The sequence below is a fragment of the Paroedura picta genome, chromosome 3, assembly GCF_049243985.1.
Source record: "Paroedura picta isolate Pp20150507F chromosome 3, Ppicta_v3.0, whole genome shotgun sequence".
NCBI lineage: Eukaryota > Metazoa > Chordata > Lepidosauria > Squamata > Gekkonidae > Paroedura > Paroedura picta.
Genome location: NC_135371.1, coordinates 116,015,267 through 116,035,136, shown reverse-complemented (window position 1 = coordinate 116,035,136; position 19,870 = coordinate 116,015,267). Strand labels below are relative to the sequence as shown.

The 19,870-nt window shown below is 42.6% G+C and overlaps 1 protein-coding gene across 3 annotated transcripts in view; it reads right to left on the bottom strand.

The window, feature by feature from the left end:
* Positions 1-7,175: 7,175 nt before the first annotated feature.
* ATP10B (ATPase phospholipid transporting 10B (putative)) overlaps positions 7,176-19,870 on the bottom strand; it is a 187,511-nt gene continuing 174,816 nt past the window's right edge. For all 3 annotated transcript variants that reach the window (XM_077327217.1, XM_077327215.1, XM_077327216.1), the window contains 5 exons: positions 16,812-17,012; positions 14,369-14,449; positions 13,991-14,095; positions 13,154-13,341; positions 7,176-9,041 (listed from right to left, as the gene is read on the bottom strand). In XM_077327217.1, the coding sequence (XP_077183332.1) occupies positions 8,555-9,041; positions 13,154-13,341; positions 13,991-14,095; positions 14,369-14,449; positions 16,812-17,012 (1,062 nt within the window). In that variant the 3' untranslated portion in view covers positions 7,176-8,554. The remainder of the gene's footprint in view (positions 9,042-13,153; positions 13,342-13,990; positions 14,096-14,368; positions 14,450-16,811; positions 17,013-19,870) is intronic.

The window sequence follows — 19,870 nt, the reverse complement described above, 5'->3', positions numbered from 1 at the left end:
GCTCTCCCACTGGGGCAATGAGGGTTGGTGCACCCTGCTGATTCTGCTGAGGAGGAGGAAGGTGTCCACGTGGATTGGCTGCGGAAAACGGATTACCTTTTTGAGTGCCAGACATCATGATAGATTTGTTTCGCCTGCCACTGTCCCCCCCCCCCACCTTGCCAGTAGCAGGCATCCCCTCCACTCTCTTTCTCTCTATTGTGGTGTTTGGTGGGCCTCTAGGTCCCCCCTGAAGCCTGGGATCCCCTGACTCATAGTGGTGCTGTGAGACCCCCCCCCTTTGTCAGGCACCACCTCCTCTCCAGGGAAACACAAGTGAGCTCTGTGTGGACTGTGTTGTGATTTCAGTGGGTCTGCTTTGGCAATTTTCAAGTTTCTGCCATCTCTGTGACCTGAGGGGTGTGTGGAGGTTTGAGTTAGAGGCTCCAAACTTTCAGGGTAGCTTAGGAGCCTCTTCTCTGACCACATCACCTTGAAAATAGGGGAGGGACCACCTCATTATAACCAAGACTATACCAATCCAATTTCATATGGGTTAAAGATAATGCTATAACTTTTGCAAGACAATTCTGTAAAGGTGACAGTGATATAGGCATACCTTGAAAACACGTAAGCCCCAAAGTGATGAGTATTACCCTCCAGTTTCATTACATTTTGTAGTGGGAATATAATTATTTGTGGAAATGGACATTAATTTTTCCAGAGTTCAGAGAACCCTTTAGTAAATTGCTTCTTTATTACCACAGGATCATTTTAGGAAAGAAATAAGAAACAGATTGAGCTATGACGAAAGCAGTAATAACAGTAAAAGCATAAAACTCCTGCCAACCCATGGCTAATAATCCCAGCCAAACTCCTCCCCCTCCCTCCCAGAGATGATGTTATGGGAGGGGGGCCGAGGAGGTGGAATGAGTTCCTTGAAGAGCTGAGAGCCCTGTCAGAGCTATCACAGTTTCACAGGGCCTGCAAGACAGAGCTCTTTCACCAGGCATTAGGTTGAGGCTGCTGGGTCCCTCCTCCAAACACCCTCCCTGAGGCGGTGGGTCAAAGGGTCCATCGAGTCTGTTGGTGGTGGGACTATGGAAATTTTGTGGAAATTTTATGGGAATGTGAGCATTTCATTATATTTTATGCTTACTGTTGTAAACCACCACGAGTCAGCTGGACTGAGACTGGCGGTCAATAAATGTAATACATAAATAAAAGTAACCATTGTGTGCGGAATAGGTCCACTTCTTTGTGATACCACTAAAATATACAGAACGTTCCATTAAGGTGTTGAATTTAAGAGGCTTTATGAAAAAGTGCAGTGAGTTCTTATGGTGGCATTTGGGAACTTCTACAAAGCCTGTATCACACAAACTGACTCTCTTTCATGGTCCCATCACCAGATTTGTAAATCAATAGGTTAGGAAGTATTTACAGCAGAATACAGAACTATTGACATTACTATTTAACTGAAATCTCAAAAAGAAAAAAGAGGCTGAGCATAAATATTTACAGTGTTTCAATTACTGTCAGCATCGCAGCTGGCAGCCATGACACTTAGATCTACAAATCAATATTTATGAGCTTCTGAATGCTTAAATTACACCTGGTCTTAGTTTGAATTGACTGGTTTATTGTCTTAGCACTCTTTATAACAATGATAAACATCTCCAAACAACTCTTTGGAGAAGATATCTTGATTATAGCCTTGGACTGAGCACATGCAAAGAAGCTGGCAGCTGTCGATTCTGGTGGAGAAAAAAACTGCATTATGCTGATGCTCAACAGAAGAGCCTGTGAGATGGCGAACGATGGCTACGTAAAATGCAAACAGAAGGGGAAGACTGGCACAAGGATTTTAGCAGTAGAGGTCACTACCTTGCCTTGAAGAGGAACAGATTTGTATTAATTAGATTGAAAGCAGCAACAGTATCAAAGTGTTTCTCTGGAAGGTGATTACACAAGCAGAATACAGGCACAACACAAGACAAACTGGATATTCTAGACATGCTTTGCTACTAGTGGTTGTTTATCTCCCCTCGGACAGGAGATTCTCTGCAACTGCTTTATATTACTTTTGTTTTGTTTTGCTGCATAAACCTTAGAGCATAGCCTGACAGACCAACTTACCAGTCTGTTTGCCTGTGTACCTGGAACTGAGTCCCTCAGCATTTCAGTCAGATTGATATCTTGGTAAGAAGAAAAAGAAAAGCTGTTTTTTTATACTCTGCTTTTCACTACCTGAAGGACTCCCAGAACAGCTTACAAACAGAAGAAGAGAAAGTAAAATTGGTTTTTATATGCCACTTTTCTCTACCTTAAGGAGCCTCAAAGCAGCTTACATTCACCTTCCCTTTCCTCTCCCAACAACAGACACCCTCTGAGGGAGGTGAGGCTAAGACCATTTACGCACTGGAGGTTTCATGCTCAGCTGCAGGCTGGAGTTTTAGTTGTGGCAGGTTGGTTCTTATATGCCGCTTTTCTCTACCCGAAGGAGGCTCAGAGCAGCTTACAGTCACCTTCCCTTTCCTCTCCCCACAACAGAGGTGAGTGAGGCTGAGAGAGCCATGATATCACTGCCCGGTCAGAACAGTTTTATCAGAGCCGTGGCAAGCCCAAGGTCACCCAGCTGGCTGCATGTGGGGGAGTGTAGAATCGAACCCGGCATGCCAGATTAGAAGTCCGCACTCCTAACCACTACACCAAACTGGCTCTTTGCATTCAAAGGTTTATTGTCTCTGAATATGTAGGTTCCCATTTGTCACTACAGCAAGTAGCTATTGATGGATCTCTCCTCCAATACTGATCTGTCTAGTTCCTCTGCAAGTCACCTGTACTTACCATAGCCATCACAAAACACACAAAGAAGGCACACGGTTCCCATCTACTGACTAATTAGCACAATGGGCAAATTAACTTGACAAGGTTTATTTGCTTTTGCTAAAAGCAGAGGAATGCTGAAATAATGGGGGTGTGGGCAGAAATTGGCTGGAGAGTTGCATGGAAAGGAAATGGAAATGACTGAAAACACCTTATTCTATTCTGACAGCACTGCACATTTTTCTTCGAGCTCCTTCAACACTACTGGGAATATAAAACAAGCAGACCTTTTTTCACTTTGGAAAATGCTGAGCTTCCATAATGCTGAACACTTTTAAGTTGAACACACATCCCATCTCCCCTCCACCTCACCGCAGAGCACAGTTGAAAGTGAAAGATGAAACAAAGTACTCTGGAAGCTTGCTAGTAAATAATAATTGAACACTCCAAAATCTCCCACATCTAACTTATTATCAGTGCTGGATTTTTACTGTCTTTCTTATAAAAGATACCACACCTTGAAAAATTAACTGTTAATGTGGGGTTTAAACTTTCTTAGTCCAGTCCTTTCTTTTGAAAATCCCATTAATCAAACAAAACCTGAAAGAGAAAGCCATATTCATAGGTGGGGGGAAATAGTTTAAGCAGTCAGGGATTAAAAATATCTAAATTATTTTTGGTTCTGTGTCTTTGCTTGTCTAAATTGTGTATGGTTAGTGGGGAAATACAAAGTGGAAAAAAGTCTTATTTAAGATAGACATCGAGAGTGAGTACTTCCTAAAACTGAAGATTTCAAATAATTTGATTTGTTGAGTGTACATCACATTCATATAATGCCCTGGATTCCAGAATTGCGCAGTGGCTTATAGAGGTTTAGTGTGTAGCTCTGTCCTTGAAAGTCATTGGCTGTCTGAGACTTCAAGAAGAAAGTGAATCTTGTTTGTGAGATGAATGAGCTTGAAATCCTACCTGCCCCCTCAAATTCCTCAAGGCTGTATATGTCCTTTCTCTTCCACTTATAAACTGTGGCAGGAATGAAGAATTCCTTAATGGGGAAGTATTTTGAATTTGATGGTGTAGTAAATTTGTATTTGTTTTTGTCCACAAACTAGGCTTTTGCATCAGGATTAAACTGCAATTTGGAATCCTGGGGCTTATCTGCACTGGGCTTTTAAAACCTGTTGGCCTTGGTTTAAAAATGCCATCTACACCTGACCTCGATTTGCACTGGGATGCTGCTCATCCCCCCCTCCCATCTTCACAGTTGAGGATTGACTCTGCAGTCAAACTACTTATTCCCCGGCATATGCAAGAGTGGATTTTCTCTGTGCCAACTAGGAAATGCAAGCTCATTCTTTTCCAGGTGCCTTGCCTATTTTGGAGTTTCTTTCCCCACCTCCAGCATGGACATTGTGCCGAGGTCCCTGGTGATTGGTTGACGTCTAGCAGCAGTGGACCATTTAATTTCTGGTGCTGTCTAAAATCTGTCTGAGCTTTCATGCTACTAAGCTGTTTCATTTAATGTACAAGTTCTCTAAGCAATGCAAGAAGCACTCATACAGTAAAGAGTTAAAGATCAGCCATCTCTGCCTCTAGCTGCTTTGTGCTTCACAGGGGAGGGGGGAGAAACTGGTTGGTCTGTCCTTCCAAACTTGGCAATTTGTTTCTTAAAGTAAGGAGACATTGCCTGTCTTCCTTTGGGAAAAAAAGTGAGAGAAAACTCCAGAAAACCTGGCCTAGAGGTTTTGAATGCTATATGTCTAATGGTAGCTCACTAGACTTTTGAAAAGTGTTCCCCCCACTTACAATCTTTTTTTTTCAAGTGTTAACTGACCCCTTAACTTTAAAACAAGAAGCACTGAAATGCAAAATGCAAATCCCAGAGGTAAAAGCCCTGCTCCTGCCAGAAACCAATCAACAGAGACCAATTAACCGCTCAAGCAAATGGGGGGGGGGAGGGGGAGAAATAATCTTGGCAATCCGGGTTTTCTTATTAGTATGCAGATTAAAATGCTGCGATCTGGAGAAGAATATCCCAGAAAGAAGATAGGTGCAGAGGGCAGGAATAGATGTGAACAGGATGAGGATTAAAGAGATGCTGCTTCAAATAGAAATTAAACTGTGAGTGCAGACTGAGTGGCCCTGACCAGGAAGACCCAGGCTAATTTGATCTCAGAATATAAAAAGGGGTCAGCCCTGGGTGTAAGCTGCACAGAGCTTTTATTCCAATCCCAGGTCGATTCAGTCCCTGCCACCTACACAGAATGCAATTTCCGTTTTGATTTTGGGTGATTTAAATTTTCCTTCTGCAACAAGCAGGATTGATCCAGAGTCAACCTATCTTTTCTTCGCGATATTCAAGAGTGGTTTTAACCCTCAATATTTTCAGAATCGGAGTGAGAAAGTATGTGGATCTCAGGCTGCGTCGCATTTGCCACAGTAGAGAAGCCCTGATTGGTCAGGGTTGACTCCTGTGGTAGAGGAGACATGATTGGCCAAGGCAGCCCAGAGTGTAAGCTTTTCTTAAAGGGGAAATACTAATTTTCTCTCCCCAGAAGCTGTAGAAGCAATAACTTCTGTGGGTAGAGATTTGCAACATGGTTTTTCATCTCCCTCCTCTGTTGTCTTCAAACCTCTGACCCCCCCCTTCAAGAAAAGAATAGAAAGAGGCTCCGTCTGGACTTGGCTCCCCCCTCCCCTTCTGAGCCTCCCTAACCTTGTGCAGAACACTTTTCTGTTTCAGTGGGGAGGGGCGGGAAAGAGGAAGACCGAGTTGAAATCGATCTGGATTTAGCAGGATCCACACTGGAAAAAACAAAGTAAGTGCAGAATCAGCCCTGGTTAGTACTTGGATGGAGGAACATCAAGGAATTCCATGTCTGCTGTGCAGAGGCAGGCAACAGCAACCCACCTCAGTTCACCTCTTGCCTTGGAACCCCTATGGGGTGCTGATAGAATAATAGCAACAGTGCACAACCTGATTAAAGAATAGATAAAGGTTGATTTAGGAATTCATATACTTGATAGGAAAGAGAAGAGAAGATAGACAAGGAAGGACACTTAACAGGAGAGAAGGTGCTGACCTCACTATCCTAATTGCTGGCTTCTCTACTTCTTTGTGCAGCAGACATTGCCTTTTCCAACATGGGGTTGCCATAAATTGCAGCAACTTGATGGCACTTTCCACGTCGCCCACTTTGTGAACAAGAAGCAACAGTTTGTTGGAGTGTTTGAATTTGGTTTTCATTACAAATTGGGGTTACACACGCATAAACCAGGAAGACTTTAACCTTGACGCCATATGTGAAGAGAGGAGTGAACATGGGAGTCTAGTGATTTCAGGTACATTTATATCACAAATGCATCATGGTTTGCTTGTGACACCTGCATAGCCGATTCCTCAGAGATCCATATAGTTTGGCTTACATCTGTATCCGGGTCCCCCTAGGCAGACTCCAATGGTCTGCCCACTGTGCACTGGCTCTCAGTTACACAGACCCTGTAGGAAAGCTGAGTATGATGCAGTGAAAGAAATCTGTGAAGACTTTGCTGATTCATCCTTTGCATACCCGATTCGCATAGCAGAGGGCAACAAGCAAGTGTTTTCCTGAAAACATGGTGAATTTTTTCTTCTAATATACAGGCTTGTTTTTGTGCAAGGGATAATCATTATTGAAGCCCTAGCAATGGTTAGCTCCATTATTTGGACAAAAGCAATGAATTCCAGTCTTTAACATTATCCCAAGTACTTTCAATCATCAGCATTTCTGCTAGCTCTTGAATTTGCATTTCAATATTTAATGATTACCCTTGCTTACAAATATCTAATTGCTCTGCATCCTATATGTGGTCCTAATGGCCTTGCAGTGTCGGCACTGGGCTGATGCAATGATAAAAGGAAACAGTGGCTTAGTAAGAGATTGACAATTGCTCAGAGTTATACATGCACCAATGTTTACAAAGTTAAAATAGCGGATTCCCATGAGAACCTCTCCATTTCATATCCCTCCTCAGAACGTGATGAATGGGTCTTGTCTTTCTCCTCAGCTTAGCTCTTGCTGCTCCTGCCAATGATCTGAGAGTTAATGAAGTGTTGAATACATCTCTTCTCTAAACAAAAGAGGTTGCTTTTGGCTTTCCTTGCCTGGCAAGTCCTCTGGTTCTGACTCTCCACAAACCCAACGCATGGGCAATTTTGTCGGCATCTTGCTGTGATGAAATGGTGCTAAACAAAAGAAGATGAGTGGCTTCACCGGGATTCCTGTTAATTGAATATATTGTGCCTGAACTAAATAGATCACACCAGAAACCATGTTAATTTGAATGAATGAATTTTTAGGGCACAAGAAGAAATGCAGACTGCTAGATTCAGATTTCTGGCTTTATTCATATGCTATTCCTGTAGTGTGGAATGATTTACAAAACATTATCTTAACAATCTTCACAATAAATCTCTCGTGTCACTTACAGAGACCTGACCTTGAACTAACAGTTTGCCCAAGGCTGCCAGTTAAGGCAGACCGGCTTACGCCACCTCTGTTGCAGGTCTTAAAGCTGGCCACCTGCAAAACTGGTCTCTTCAGATTTGCTTTGGAAGTAGGGAAGAACTGCAAGGGAAACATGATGGGCAAGAAGACTGACATATTGTCTTTCCCTTGCCTGCCAATTTCCCCCTGAAATTTACCCTACCCAGAGCAGTCTCTGTTCCAAGTCACAAGGTAGAAGCAGCATGAAGCAGTAGAATACACCCTGAATTTGAGTGGCTGAGGATTGAAACCGACATTCTGGTAGTCACTTTCTTCTTCATTCCTCTGACCCAGGCAAAGTCATTTCTAGGTAGGCAATGATCTACAAAATCAATTAAAGTAGAACAGGTAGGTCTAAGCCTGCTTAGCCCTATTGATTTAAGTGGAGATAAATTTGCTTAAATCCAGGTATGGCAGCTCAGTTACTTTGGCTTAAACCTAAATTATTTTCCTGATCTTAAGCACACCTTCCTGGAAGGTAATTCCTTAGAAATCAACAGTGCCTACATCCAGGCACAAGTGTTTCAGGTTCAGGTGTTGGTTACAGAAATCACCCAAATGGGGATCTGCAAGAAGTCAGAAGTGGCTGTGTAATATAATAATTTACTGTAAAAAAAAGGTTATTTAAAAAAATTGCAAAATGTCCGGGTTAGTGAGTTCAGTGCAATGAGGTCATTCAGGTCCTTAAATCTGATGATCTTTGTTTAAAGATGTAACAAGGTAAAGCAATCCCTAAAACCTATTGCCACAATAATACATTGGTCATAACTGGGTTGCAGTTATACCTCCGTTTATTTGCTAGATGAAGACTGACAAGGTTAGGGCTTGATTCAGAAAACGGACAACTACCTGTGTGTGTGTGTGTGTGTGTGTGTGTGTGTGTGTGTGTGTGAGGGATATGATTGTGCCTTTTTTGGTTTTCCAAGCAGAGTCTCTTTCACATTGATTAGGGAATGCTAATGTAATATTTCTTCAAGTGACGTGGAACTTCTCTTTCAAAATCAGTACATACTTGTTTTCTTGAGGTTTGTCATACTGTGGAGGGAAGAGGCAATACTCCAGTATGCTGGTAAATTATATTGCATGTCACTTTTTAGAAGGCTCTGTTATTTAATATAAATAGAAATTCTGTTTACCCCTCTGATTCAGCCTCCCGCTATGTAGGAAGGAAAGAAGGTTCCGGGGCACCACTCCTTGTTAAATCAAGAGTTCAAGCTCCTTCACAGAGTCACTGCACTGACAGATCTCTGATGGCTCCTTCTAAAAGAGCTTCCAGTATCACTGGGAAGGAAGCCAGAAAAGGGGTTTGCAGCTGTACGTTGCCCAAGAGAAGCTTCTGCGAAAAAGGAACTGGCAGTCCCAGCCTCCTCCTCCTCCTCTGTCCATCTTTTGGCATGGTCACTGCTTTCTGTATTTGGCATCCATTCTCCTAGTGTGTCCTGCTCTGGGGGCCAGAGATACTGATGGCCGCCATTCCCAGAAAGTGACATTCCTGCTTCGGTGCGATCAAATATCGGCAAGCTCACATTTGCAGTGGGCTGAGTAAGTTCGTTGCTAGGAACTGTGGCTTCTGAAGACACGGCTGGTTTCCTTGATTTCCATTTTTTAATTTCCTGGTCCTGTTGTTCCTTAGGGAGTTTATCCAGGTGTTGGGCTTTGAGAATGGGAGAAACCTGGAAGCTGCCTTGCAGAGCCATGATAAAGTACCTTAGGAAAGGGAAAACAATTTATTAGCAATTAGACATGTCAGTCTTTACCCTTCCTGCAGTCTTCTGATGGGGAGATATGGTGCTTGTCATTAAGGAAGAGTTACCCAGCTCTTCTGAACTTGCAAAAATGTTACGAATTTTCAGAAAGGGTAGTCTGGGTCCACCATGGCTGCTGCAGTGGGTGGGGCTATGGTCGGTGGGGCAAACTCAGGCTGGGGAAAATTCCTGGACATATGGTGGCAGTGCATGGGGAGGGTGAAATTTGGGGAAGGGAGGGAGCTTAGGAGGGTTCTGATGGCGTTGGGTCCACCCTCTGAAGCTGCCAGTTCCTTCAATGGAAGGGATCATTGGAATTCATTTGCAATTTTAGGAAAAACTCTTAAGTCACACCAATTCACATACAATGGCTGCCACAGAGGAAGGAGCCAATCATGATTCTGAAAGGCTCCACATAGAAAACATTTCAGTGAACCAACTCTTCAAACTTTCTGGCTGAACTCCTTCTAACTAGAGATGGTAGGAGACTGAACTGCATGCAAAGCTATTGAGTTACAGGTCCTTCTCAGGAGTGTCACAGAATCCATTCTTAGGTATTTTTCTCCACTTCCTAAATTCCCTACACAGCCACAGAAGAAATGTATTCATTATTGCTTTGATGATGAGAATCTGAAGATCACCTGGCACATCCCAGGTGGGGATTTGTATGGATCTGCTGTTTATAGCCTTCATGCTTTGCAGGTTGCCATCTTGGTTTGAAGCCAACTGCAATGCAGAAAGAAGTATCCTAATTCTGTCATGGTGGGATCCTACTACAAACAGTATCAAACTTTTATGTCTCAAGTATATCAACTGGCTTACTTCATGTGCCACCAATAAAAACAATTAACAGCATCTCCCTCTCCTCTGATAGACTTCCTTGGCACTTGAAAATACATTAAGATCAATTATTCTAGTGTGGTGCTTTGAAGCAAACTTTGTCCACACCTCTGCTGCATCAGATGGAGTAGCCCACAAAAGTATGCTACAAAACAAAAATCGCTTAAGCTTTTGTAATATATGAAATTGCCTTATGCCTTTTCTCCATCCAGTTCAGTTATGTTTGCTGGCATTAGTAATGGTTCCTCGGAGTGTCAGATGTGAAGGGACTTTTTCCAAACATCTGCTACCTAAGATCCCTCAACTCAGCACTGACGAAAGGGGAAAAACTTCAGCATCCAAGGCATCTGCTCTTCTACTAAGCCCCAGACCCATGTTAAAGTGCCACAAGACCCCGTTCATGTAGTGTGGAGCCTCCTTCTCCAGTGCTGCCGGTTGGCTAAATGATTAATGGGTTGTGCAGGTCATGGATGAACATTTTGCCCCTTTTTGCCTTGCAAAGGGCAATTGGCTCTAACCATGGCACAGGCTATATCTTGCTTTAGCACAATATTTGGGGAAGGAGAAAAGAAAAAAATCAAGGATTGCAGGTTAACCAGAAAGTGGCAGTGATTAGCACTGTCTAAACTACAACATGGGACAATGGTTTCAGATTGTCTTGTGGTGCTGCTGGCAGCCTTGTGAACTAGTTTTCAGCACAGATTTAGCAGGATATAAAGTATAGCATCATTTGTTTCTATGCACGTGGATGGCTGATCTGTGAAAATTGTTTCATGAGGCTATTGCCAGATCTTGTGCTGGCTTGTCTATTTAGATTTCAAACTCTCAGTGCGAATTTTTTTTTACACCCTTCAGTTTTACAGCTCTGATAGAATTCCTTCTTCATTTGCTTTATAGTCTGTATTTGCTGTTATTGCAGCACTTAAAAGTTCCAGAACAAATTGACCATATTCCCAGTTCTTTGTCTGCAGTGGGAAAGATGGGTTGGAGCCTATCAGCTCTTCCACTGGAGCAACAGGGGAAGAGCCCCCCCACCTTGACTGCCAAAAGGACCTTGGCAGGGATCACTGGACACAAATCCATGTGATATGGGGCTACCGTGAAGAAGGGAACTGGACTTCCATCAGCAGATACCATTCCAGTATCTTGCTACTTTTCAGAAGAACTGGATTTCTATTCTTTTCCCCTTCCTATCTCTATCCCCTACAGGAAAGATTACAGTGTGGGATAGCTTACTGCCCAGCTCTCGCCTTCCCTGTGATATGGCAGAAGGAAACTCTGGCTGTCTTCCATACATTGCAAAGTCTATCCATATTCGGACAGGGCTTTTCAAATACACAAATGACAGCTGGAACACTGACAGCCATGGTGGACCTCACACAGCTCCTGTAAGCCATCTGTTCTACTTCTATACTACAGGGACTCCTGGGGAGCCCATTCTGAACAAATATTTGCCAGCAGAGGAAATGATTTCTCATTCTGTGGATAAAGAAACCATAAGGAGTACAATACTGTAGAAACAAAGTGTGATGCTCTCATGAAGCTGCCCTCAAGTCATGGGAATAGTCTACTCAAAAGGAATGGAGATTCTTCCTGCTGACCTTCCAGACAATGGAGGTGGAGGTGAGGAGTAGATGCTATACCTCTGTATAGCTTCCAAAACCAGTTTGACACCTGGGAAATGTTTTAAGATCTGAAAGCTAGCAACCTCCATATTCTAGCACTGAAGAGAAAAGCCCAGAAAATAGTTTTCTTTCAAAGGGTCAAGGGTTGCCACTCAAAGAACTGTATTACACAGCCCAACAACAAAGCCTTTATATGCCCGCAAAGGCACACAGACTCCGTTTCTCTGAACTACGGAAAAACCGCATGACAGAATGTGGGCTGTCAGGGAATTTAGGCTTCACTTCTAGGGTCAGTCAGAAATCACAAAACAGTGACAAACTGGGAGAAAGAAGAAACGCACACCACAGGCAAGTCTGCATGGAGTTTTGTCTGGGAAACAAGGGCACAAGTTGCATAGCTAGGTTCCACTGTATATGTCCTTCTGCACCTTCACCACTACTGGTCTCTTCAGGCATGGCAGACGAGGGCAATCACAACACCAGGAGATGTGTCTTCAACACCATCCAAGGAGAAACATTTCCCCACTGTGCATTATAGCTTCCTTTGAAGAAAATTCTTCTGAAATTGTAGCCTTTAAAGCAGGCTTTCTCAACCAGGGTGTTGTGAAACCGTAGGGTTTTGCAGCAGCCCCAGAAAATATATATATATATATATATATATATATATATATATATATATATATATATATATATATATATATATATATATATATATATATATATATATATATATATATATATATATATATATATATATATATATATATATATATATATATATATATATATATATATATATATATATATATATATATATATATATATATATATATATATATATATATATATATATATATATATATATATATATATATATATATATATATATATATATATATATATATATATATATATATATATATATATATATATATATATATATATATATATATATATATATATATATAAAATCAAGTGATATGACCATATATTTCTGTGACTTCTGGTGACATGACTTCTGGGGGTGTGGCTTGCTGACCACTTCTGGGGGTTCTCGAAGCTTAAATATTATTTCAGAGGTTTCTCAATGGGAGAAAGGCTGAGAAAGGCTGCCTTAAAGACTGATGACTCAGACACGATTCCTGCTATTTCCCCAGAATATTCCTGCTATTTCCCCAGTTTCTGCAGGAAATTCTCCAAGTGAGCCCCTTGAGTCACTATGGCCAGAGGTTAACTAACTGCACAGACTGAGGCTACTTTGAAAAGTAGGTTGCGAATGGAGTTCTTGCCACAGATGGGGAATGAGACACTGTGAGAAGCAGGAGTTGAGGTATCTGGATCAATAATCTCTGATACCCAATTTAAAAGTGATGCCAGATAAGAAGTGAATGTGTTTTTTAAACTCTGTCATTTGGCTCATGCTTGCATCATTAGTTAGCCAGGGATCAGTAGCCTGGGCAGGCATCAAACTGCATGCTCATGCTGCATATATGTTTCCCACACTCCTGCCATCATGCTTAAATGAGGCTGAACATTCCCAAAGATAATCTAACCACACACTAGAGGTATTTATATCGTAATACAAAGGATTAGAGGCAACTGTTCAAACCTTGGTAAAAGTGCTACAGTTGGTGTGAGCAGGCAAATGAGATAAAAAGTGGGGTTTGAGAGTTGCATCTCCATAATCCAGTAAGGATTGGTGGGATGGTTGCAAGTGATACAGGCAGCATTGTAGATGATTGAGAAAATGAAGTAAAGCAGAATACTTCCAATTATTGTGATCCCATGGAACAGCGTCTGCAAATGGAGTTGACAAAAACAGAAATTATAACAACAACCCAAATTAAATTCCATTGCAAGACAGTGGAGAATGCGTAATTGTCAGTATCAGTTCAAAAACAAAACTTCACAAGTCACCACAGCAACAGTATTCCTTGGAAGAAATACTACCTCTCTCTACATCGCTTGTTTAATGAAACTTAAAAACAAAATATCGATCATGAGAAAATGCAAGTTATAGAAACTTACCTAGAGATGTAAATGCCTCCACTTCTGACAGCCATGAGTCCATAAGACCTTTTTAGAATTTCATACCCTCTGAGATCGCAAATGTGAAGGGAGAGAGTGACCTCTTTTCTATTTTGTTTTAAGGGTAAACCTTTAGCAGAAGGCTGGGAAAGGGCGCTGTGGCTCTGGCAGCCCTTGGAGGGCCAGTTGACTTGGGACCAGGCTAGGGTTACCAGCTCCAAGATGGAGCCTGGAGTTCTTCTGGAATTACAATCGATTGGAAGACTGCAGATCAGTTTCCCTGTAGAAGGTTTATATCTTGATGGATTCTAGCTGTTGATTTATTTGCATTCTCTTGCATGCTGTTATTCTAGTGTGTAGAAATAATAATAGCAGCTACCTCTAAAAACATAACCAGTCAAGAGCTTCATATACATACCCAAGTTTTAAATTCTAAAGCCTGGTGGAACAGAATGGTGAAGAGGGAGACAGTGTTGACGATTGACCCAAACGTGAAAATATCAATATCAGAATCATAATACACCTGAAAAGAAGAAGCAACCATTAGCATATTGACTTGATTACAGATGATTATGCTTGGATCCAAAGTACTGTGGGCGTAATGAAAAGTCACATAAGGACACTTTCCCATCTCCCTCATGAAGAGCATGAAATGGAGGGGCTATAATGGGAGGTGGGAATTGGCAACACTTCTCTCTGTCAACAGAAGGACTGTTCTGCTAACACTAGTGCACATACACTGGCTGAAGAGTACCTCTGGATCTAATGCAGTTTCGGAAATGCCTTACATACTTACCAGATAAGGCACAAAGAAGCAGATGAGACTCTGGTAGAAAGCGTCCAAAATGGTGACCCAAAATGTCAATGGCTTGTATATCTGTAAGCAAATTATGATACAAAGAGATCAATGATTTTTAAGGGACTTGCAAGATTTTACATTATTGGTATTTTACAGCTCATCATTACAGTGATGATATCCTGATCTTCTCCTGTTTTGCCTGTTGTCTTTTACAGACAGGCTACAACAACTGTACAGGCCCTTCTGAACTGGCACTGCAGTGGACAGTAACAGACGCAATTCTGAAGAAGATAGGGAAACAGTGTAAATTATACTTTACTGTCATAATTCAATACAACAATGAATTGTTATGCCTTTATGGTCATACCTTATAGCAGTGGTCCCCAACCCCCAATCCCTTGGCACTGGGCTGCGGCTCCCTCTTCCCGCCCCCCCCCCGCAGCGAGAAGCTCTCCAGGCCGCAAGCAAATCAGCCGCCGAAGCGGCCGATTAGCTTGCAGCCCGGCAAGCTTCTTGCTTTCGGGGGGGGAAGAGCTTGCCGGGCTGCAAGCTAATCAGCTGCTTCAGCGGCCGATTTCCTTGTGGCCTGGAGGGGTGGGGAGAGGGAGCTGCAGCTGCCGGCATGCCAGTGGCGCAAGCGTGCATGTGCGGGCTTGCCGCGCGTGTGCGTTTGCGTCCAGCGGGGTGCAAACGCGCATGCACGGCAAGTCCGTGTGCGCGGGTTTGCACCCCTGCCGGATGCAAACGCACACGTGCGGCAAGTCCACGCATGCATGTTTGCGCTGGGGCTGGGGCGCGTGCGCGGGGCCCCGGGTTGCCCTCTCCCCACACCCGGGCGCAGCGGTCCACGGCCTGCAAAAGGTTGCGGACTGCTGCCTTATAGTATCATCCTGTATACAGAGACTGCTTTCAGGAATTGCATTTCATGTTTGCACTGTATATAATAATCTTTGGCTTGCACACAATTAAGTATATCAGCCTCCCCCCCCCCCCCGTTTTACATGTCTTCTGGGACTCAGTACCTTGTAGTTTCCTACCAAAGTCTCACTTCCCGCTTTTTTTTGCTGAAAGACTGAGATGACTCCTGGGAGTTCCCTTCACAACTTTCCTAGGTTCTGCATTATGTCACCTTTCCTCCACCTTCAAGGGGCAGCACTGTAATCTGAAAGAAGGGCAGCTGGCCACTCAGCTGCTATCCATGTACTTGTGCCACTAACAACCCAACTTTTTCTAATCCAGTGGCCTTGAAGTGCAGGCACCCAGTGGTACTCAAGTTTTATCTGCAGAATCTGGCAGGAGGCAAATACTGTAAGCCCTATCTGTGTACCTGTGCAAGTGTGTAGAGTTGGGACTTGGGTTCAGAACATATGTTTTGAATGCAGAGTTCAGTTCCTGGCATCTCCAATGAAAGGTCTCACAGAAGCTGGGGAAGGCCTCTTCTTGAGACCCTGGAGACTTACTGCCAGTCACACTGAGTGGACCAGGGGAAGGCAGCTTCATATGTTCACTGGAGCCTCAGTGATAGGCCCTGATGGCCATCTTAGGGATAGAAAATGCACGTTGATTGTTACTGATGATAGCTCGGCATACCCCACGGAGGAAATCACAGCTTTATTTCCCTCATGAAGGCCATAGTGAGCAGAAAATTGCAAAATAGTTTCATTTTATTGGAAAGAGTAGACGTGAGTGTTGTGCCAACCAGTAATTATCTGTGTATGAGATATGGCTCAAATATTCTTCATTAGAACAGTGTTGGACACAGATCTGGGAAACAGATATTCAGTACTCCATTCAAATGTAAACTTGACAAGCTGTCCTTAAACAGGTAATGGTCTGAGCTCCAGTACCTCAAGTGTAAGATGGGGGTATTTTGAGATCCAGGGAAGGATGGACTGTAAAGAGCTTTGCATACTGCAAGTCCTAAATGTACAAAAAGATAACAACACAGGCTTCCAAAATAAATAGTTATAACTGATATTGCAGCATTTCAGTGCACATAATTATCTGCTTTCTAAAATGCCACTGATCATTTCATAGCTTTGTTAATATCTTTTGATTTCATTGTGTTTCTTCTCTCAGTACTAGACAAGCCACCCAAATGGTATACTTGTATATGCAGCTGAAATGCAAGTACACACTGAAGATTCTTTCCTCCATGCTTGTTTAGACTCAGACCTCTCTTCCATTCTTTTTCTTGTCCAGCTACTTGGGTTAAAAAAAAAACACAGAGGAAAGAGTCACGAAACTCCAAGTAATATCTGCTTTGAGCCTTAGGCTAGCCTTGTTGAGACCCCTTTATAAAGCTAGTACAGCACCGACTAAGCCACAGATATCCATGACATCTATTTTATGAAGCACATTTCACTTTGGGATAATTACAATGGTTGTGATTTCAGGCTTGCAGGAACCCATAAAACACACTTGAACAAGAAAGGTATACCTCTGAATTTTGTCCACTATTGTACAGTTCAGGCAAACTTAATAGAGTTTCTGCAGAAATATCTTTATCCAGGACTCCAGAAAGGATGGGCGGCACAGAAGTGAAAAACAAATTGAAAAAGATCATTTGCCAGTAGTCTATCATGGAGGCCCCCGAGAAAGCACAGAAAAATTGGTACCAGAAGAGCAGGTTGACGTAGGCCTGGTGGGAATATGTTAAAAGGCAATGTTTGTAATATTCAGGATATTATTTGCATGCTTATGCATAATTCATATGTGCTCTTTGAAAACTTTGGTCTTAACAACTTCAAATGAGCTAAACCTCAAGTATTTAGCCTTGACTGAACTTTTGATCAGACTACAGGGTAATCATCCATTGCCTTCAAATGTCTGTAACTGAGTCCTGACAACATTTTTTTAAAATGAAAAGCTGCTTTAGAAGAGAAGTAATTTACAGTTGAGGAGAGGGGGTCATTGTCTGCAGCTATAATTTCCTCCCCACATGGTTGTCCCCCCTTGCCTCAAATTCTAAAAATGTCCTTGACCTAGTTTTTCTAAGTCCATGATGGTAAATATTATGTATGTGGTCATGTTAACTATCTTCCAGAGCAGTGGTCCCCAACCTTTTTATCACCAGGGACCACTCAACGCCAGGGACCACTCAACGCCTTCTACTGAGGCCCGGTGGGGGGGTAGTTTACTCCTCTACTCTCAACCACTGCCCTAGCGCTCTCTGATCGCTATGGTAATGTTTAAACATCCCTTCAAAATAAGATACAGACACGCCACAACAATTAACATAAGGAACATTTTATTTTCATGGAAATTTTAACTCATGACAATGACAAATCAATGGGAACCCTGAGCTTGTTTCTCTGCAATGAGATAGTCCCATCTGGGAGTGATGGGAGACAATGACACCCGAAGTGTGTTATAAAGGGCCGGGGGGGTGAAGTAAAGGGGCGGGGGGGGGAGAAGGCGTCCTTCGGGGCCCACCTCCAATTAGTCGAAGGACCACATGTGGTCCACGGCCCACAGGTTGGGGATCGCTACTCCAGAGGACCAAGCTTGAGGTCCGAAATAGGATCAAAGCGAACTTTGTTTTGACCAATGTGTGGTCGGTAAAATGAGTACCCAGCTTGCTGGGGGGTAAACGGTAATGACTGGGGAAGGCACTGGCAAACCACCCCGTATGGAGTCTGCCATGAAAACGCTAGAGGGCGTCACCCCAAGGGTCAGACATGACTCGGTGCTTGCTCAGGGGATACCTTTATCTTTTTTTTTTTTTTACAAATATTACAGGTGTTTAAATTATGAATATGGAAGTAGTATAATAAAACTGAAGATATAGCAATCCATTTTTTAAAAATGTAGGACAAGCCAGACTCCCTGATGGACAGGCTCTTTGGCAAAATGTTAGGAACTTCTACAGCAGAATGGCAGATTGCAGCCAGCAATTGGCATACTGAAGATCCTCCTGAAGATTCATATTTAAAGGGGCATATATTTAATCTATATATCTAAAAGCCAATAATGCCCTACTTGCAAGTACCTAAATCCATCAATTGGGGTGTTTTACACAGCAATAAGATTTTTCAGCACACTTGGAGGACACCCCAGGCTTGCAGAAAAATCCTAAACTGGGAGTGCAATTTGCCAAGGTGCGATGAATGTGTCTATCACTATTAGACTTGCAAGACCTTGCTGTTGGAAAAGTAATTTTAGCCAGAATGCAAAGGTAGCTATCCAAAACCTGGACTGAACATTGACCATACCTGTCTCAATCTACATTTGAGATGTTGTTTGGTATTGCCAAAATTGCCCTCAGAAATTTAGACTGGACCTTTTCTAGACTGCCCAATCTGCTTGTTATACTAACTGGAGCCCCATATGTTAGCTGAACAAGAGCCTTAGCCTTGAAGATGTTAATTGGTGCTGGAATGTAGCAGCCTCCTTTCTGCCAGAAGAATTTTTTAATTGCACCAGCACTTTTCTGTGCATTTAAAGAGATGTTATTGATATGGGCAGATCTTGAATAAGTTGCCTGGAAAATAACGCCAAGATATTTATACTGTTGGACTTGTTCTATTAGGGCGCCATTTAGTTTCCAAATATGAGATTTAGGTCTCTTACCACATACCACGATCTTGGTCTTATTGTGGTTAATTACCAGGCTATTAAATTGATCGTAGGAGTTTAGCACTCTTAAGGCTCTTCTCAGTCTTATGGGGGTTCTGGCAAATTGGGAAAAATGGATGGGTGGGGGATTTATCTGCGCAGCTGCAGCTAACAACAGGAACAGCTCTCAGGAAGTTGTGGCAGGCAAAAAAGAGAAGGTAAGGCAGGCAACTGAGTAAGCAGAGTGGGAGGTCCAGAAAAGAGGAGCTGGATTGCTGGTGCTTGCTACCCAGCAGAAAGGCAATGACAGTGGTTGGAAGGAAAAAGAAGAAGTGGTGTAGCTTTCTTCTTCCTTTGACAAGAAGTGAAGAAAGACAAACAGCGGTGGGTAGGAGAGAAGAGGGAGAAGGTGATGAGCAAAAGCACACACTCACTCCAAATCCTCTTTCTGCAGGAGTGAGCAAGGAACACTTCAAAACATTGACTCCTCCATTTACATAGACAAAGGGACTGCAATCCCATAGACTGTGCCCACCGTAAACAAGCAAGCCATTATAAATGGGAAAGTGTAAAGACCGATTCCAAGCTTTACTGCCTCCCTTGCCCTCCACTCATAAGGCTCTCACAGAGTTGCCTCCTTTCTCCAGCTACAGCAGCTGAGAACAGAGTCTGCAACACAGATTATTTGAATTAAGTATCTGTATCCTAGAAATGCAATGTTTACGAGGAAATAAACCATTTTCCTGCATTTTACCCAGAGTTAAGTATGTCTGCAAGATAATAGTTGCAAAGAAAAAAGCATTTTAACATCAATCCAGAAAGTAGCCATGAAGTAAAGTAGGACTGGGATTTCCAAAATTGACTGACAGGGAATAAAAAGCATGAATCAACATTATAAAGGTGATATACATTTTTCCTTTGAAGACTGGCTGTTTCCTTACT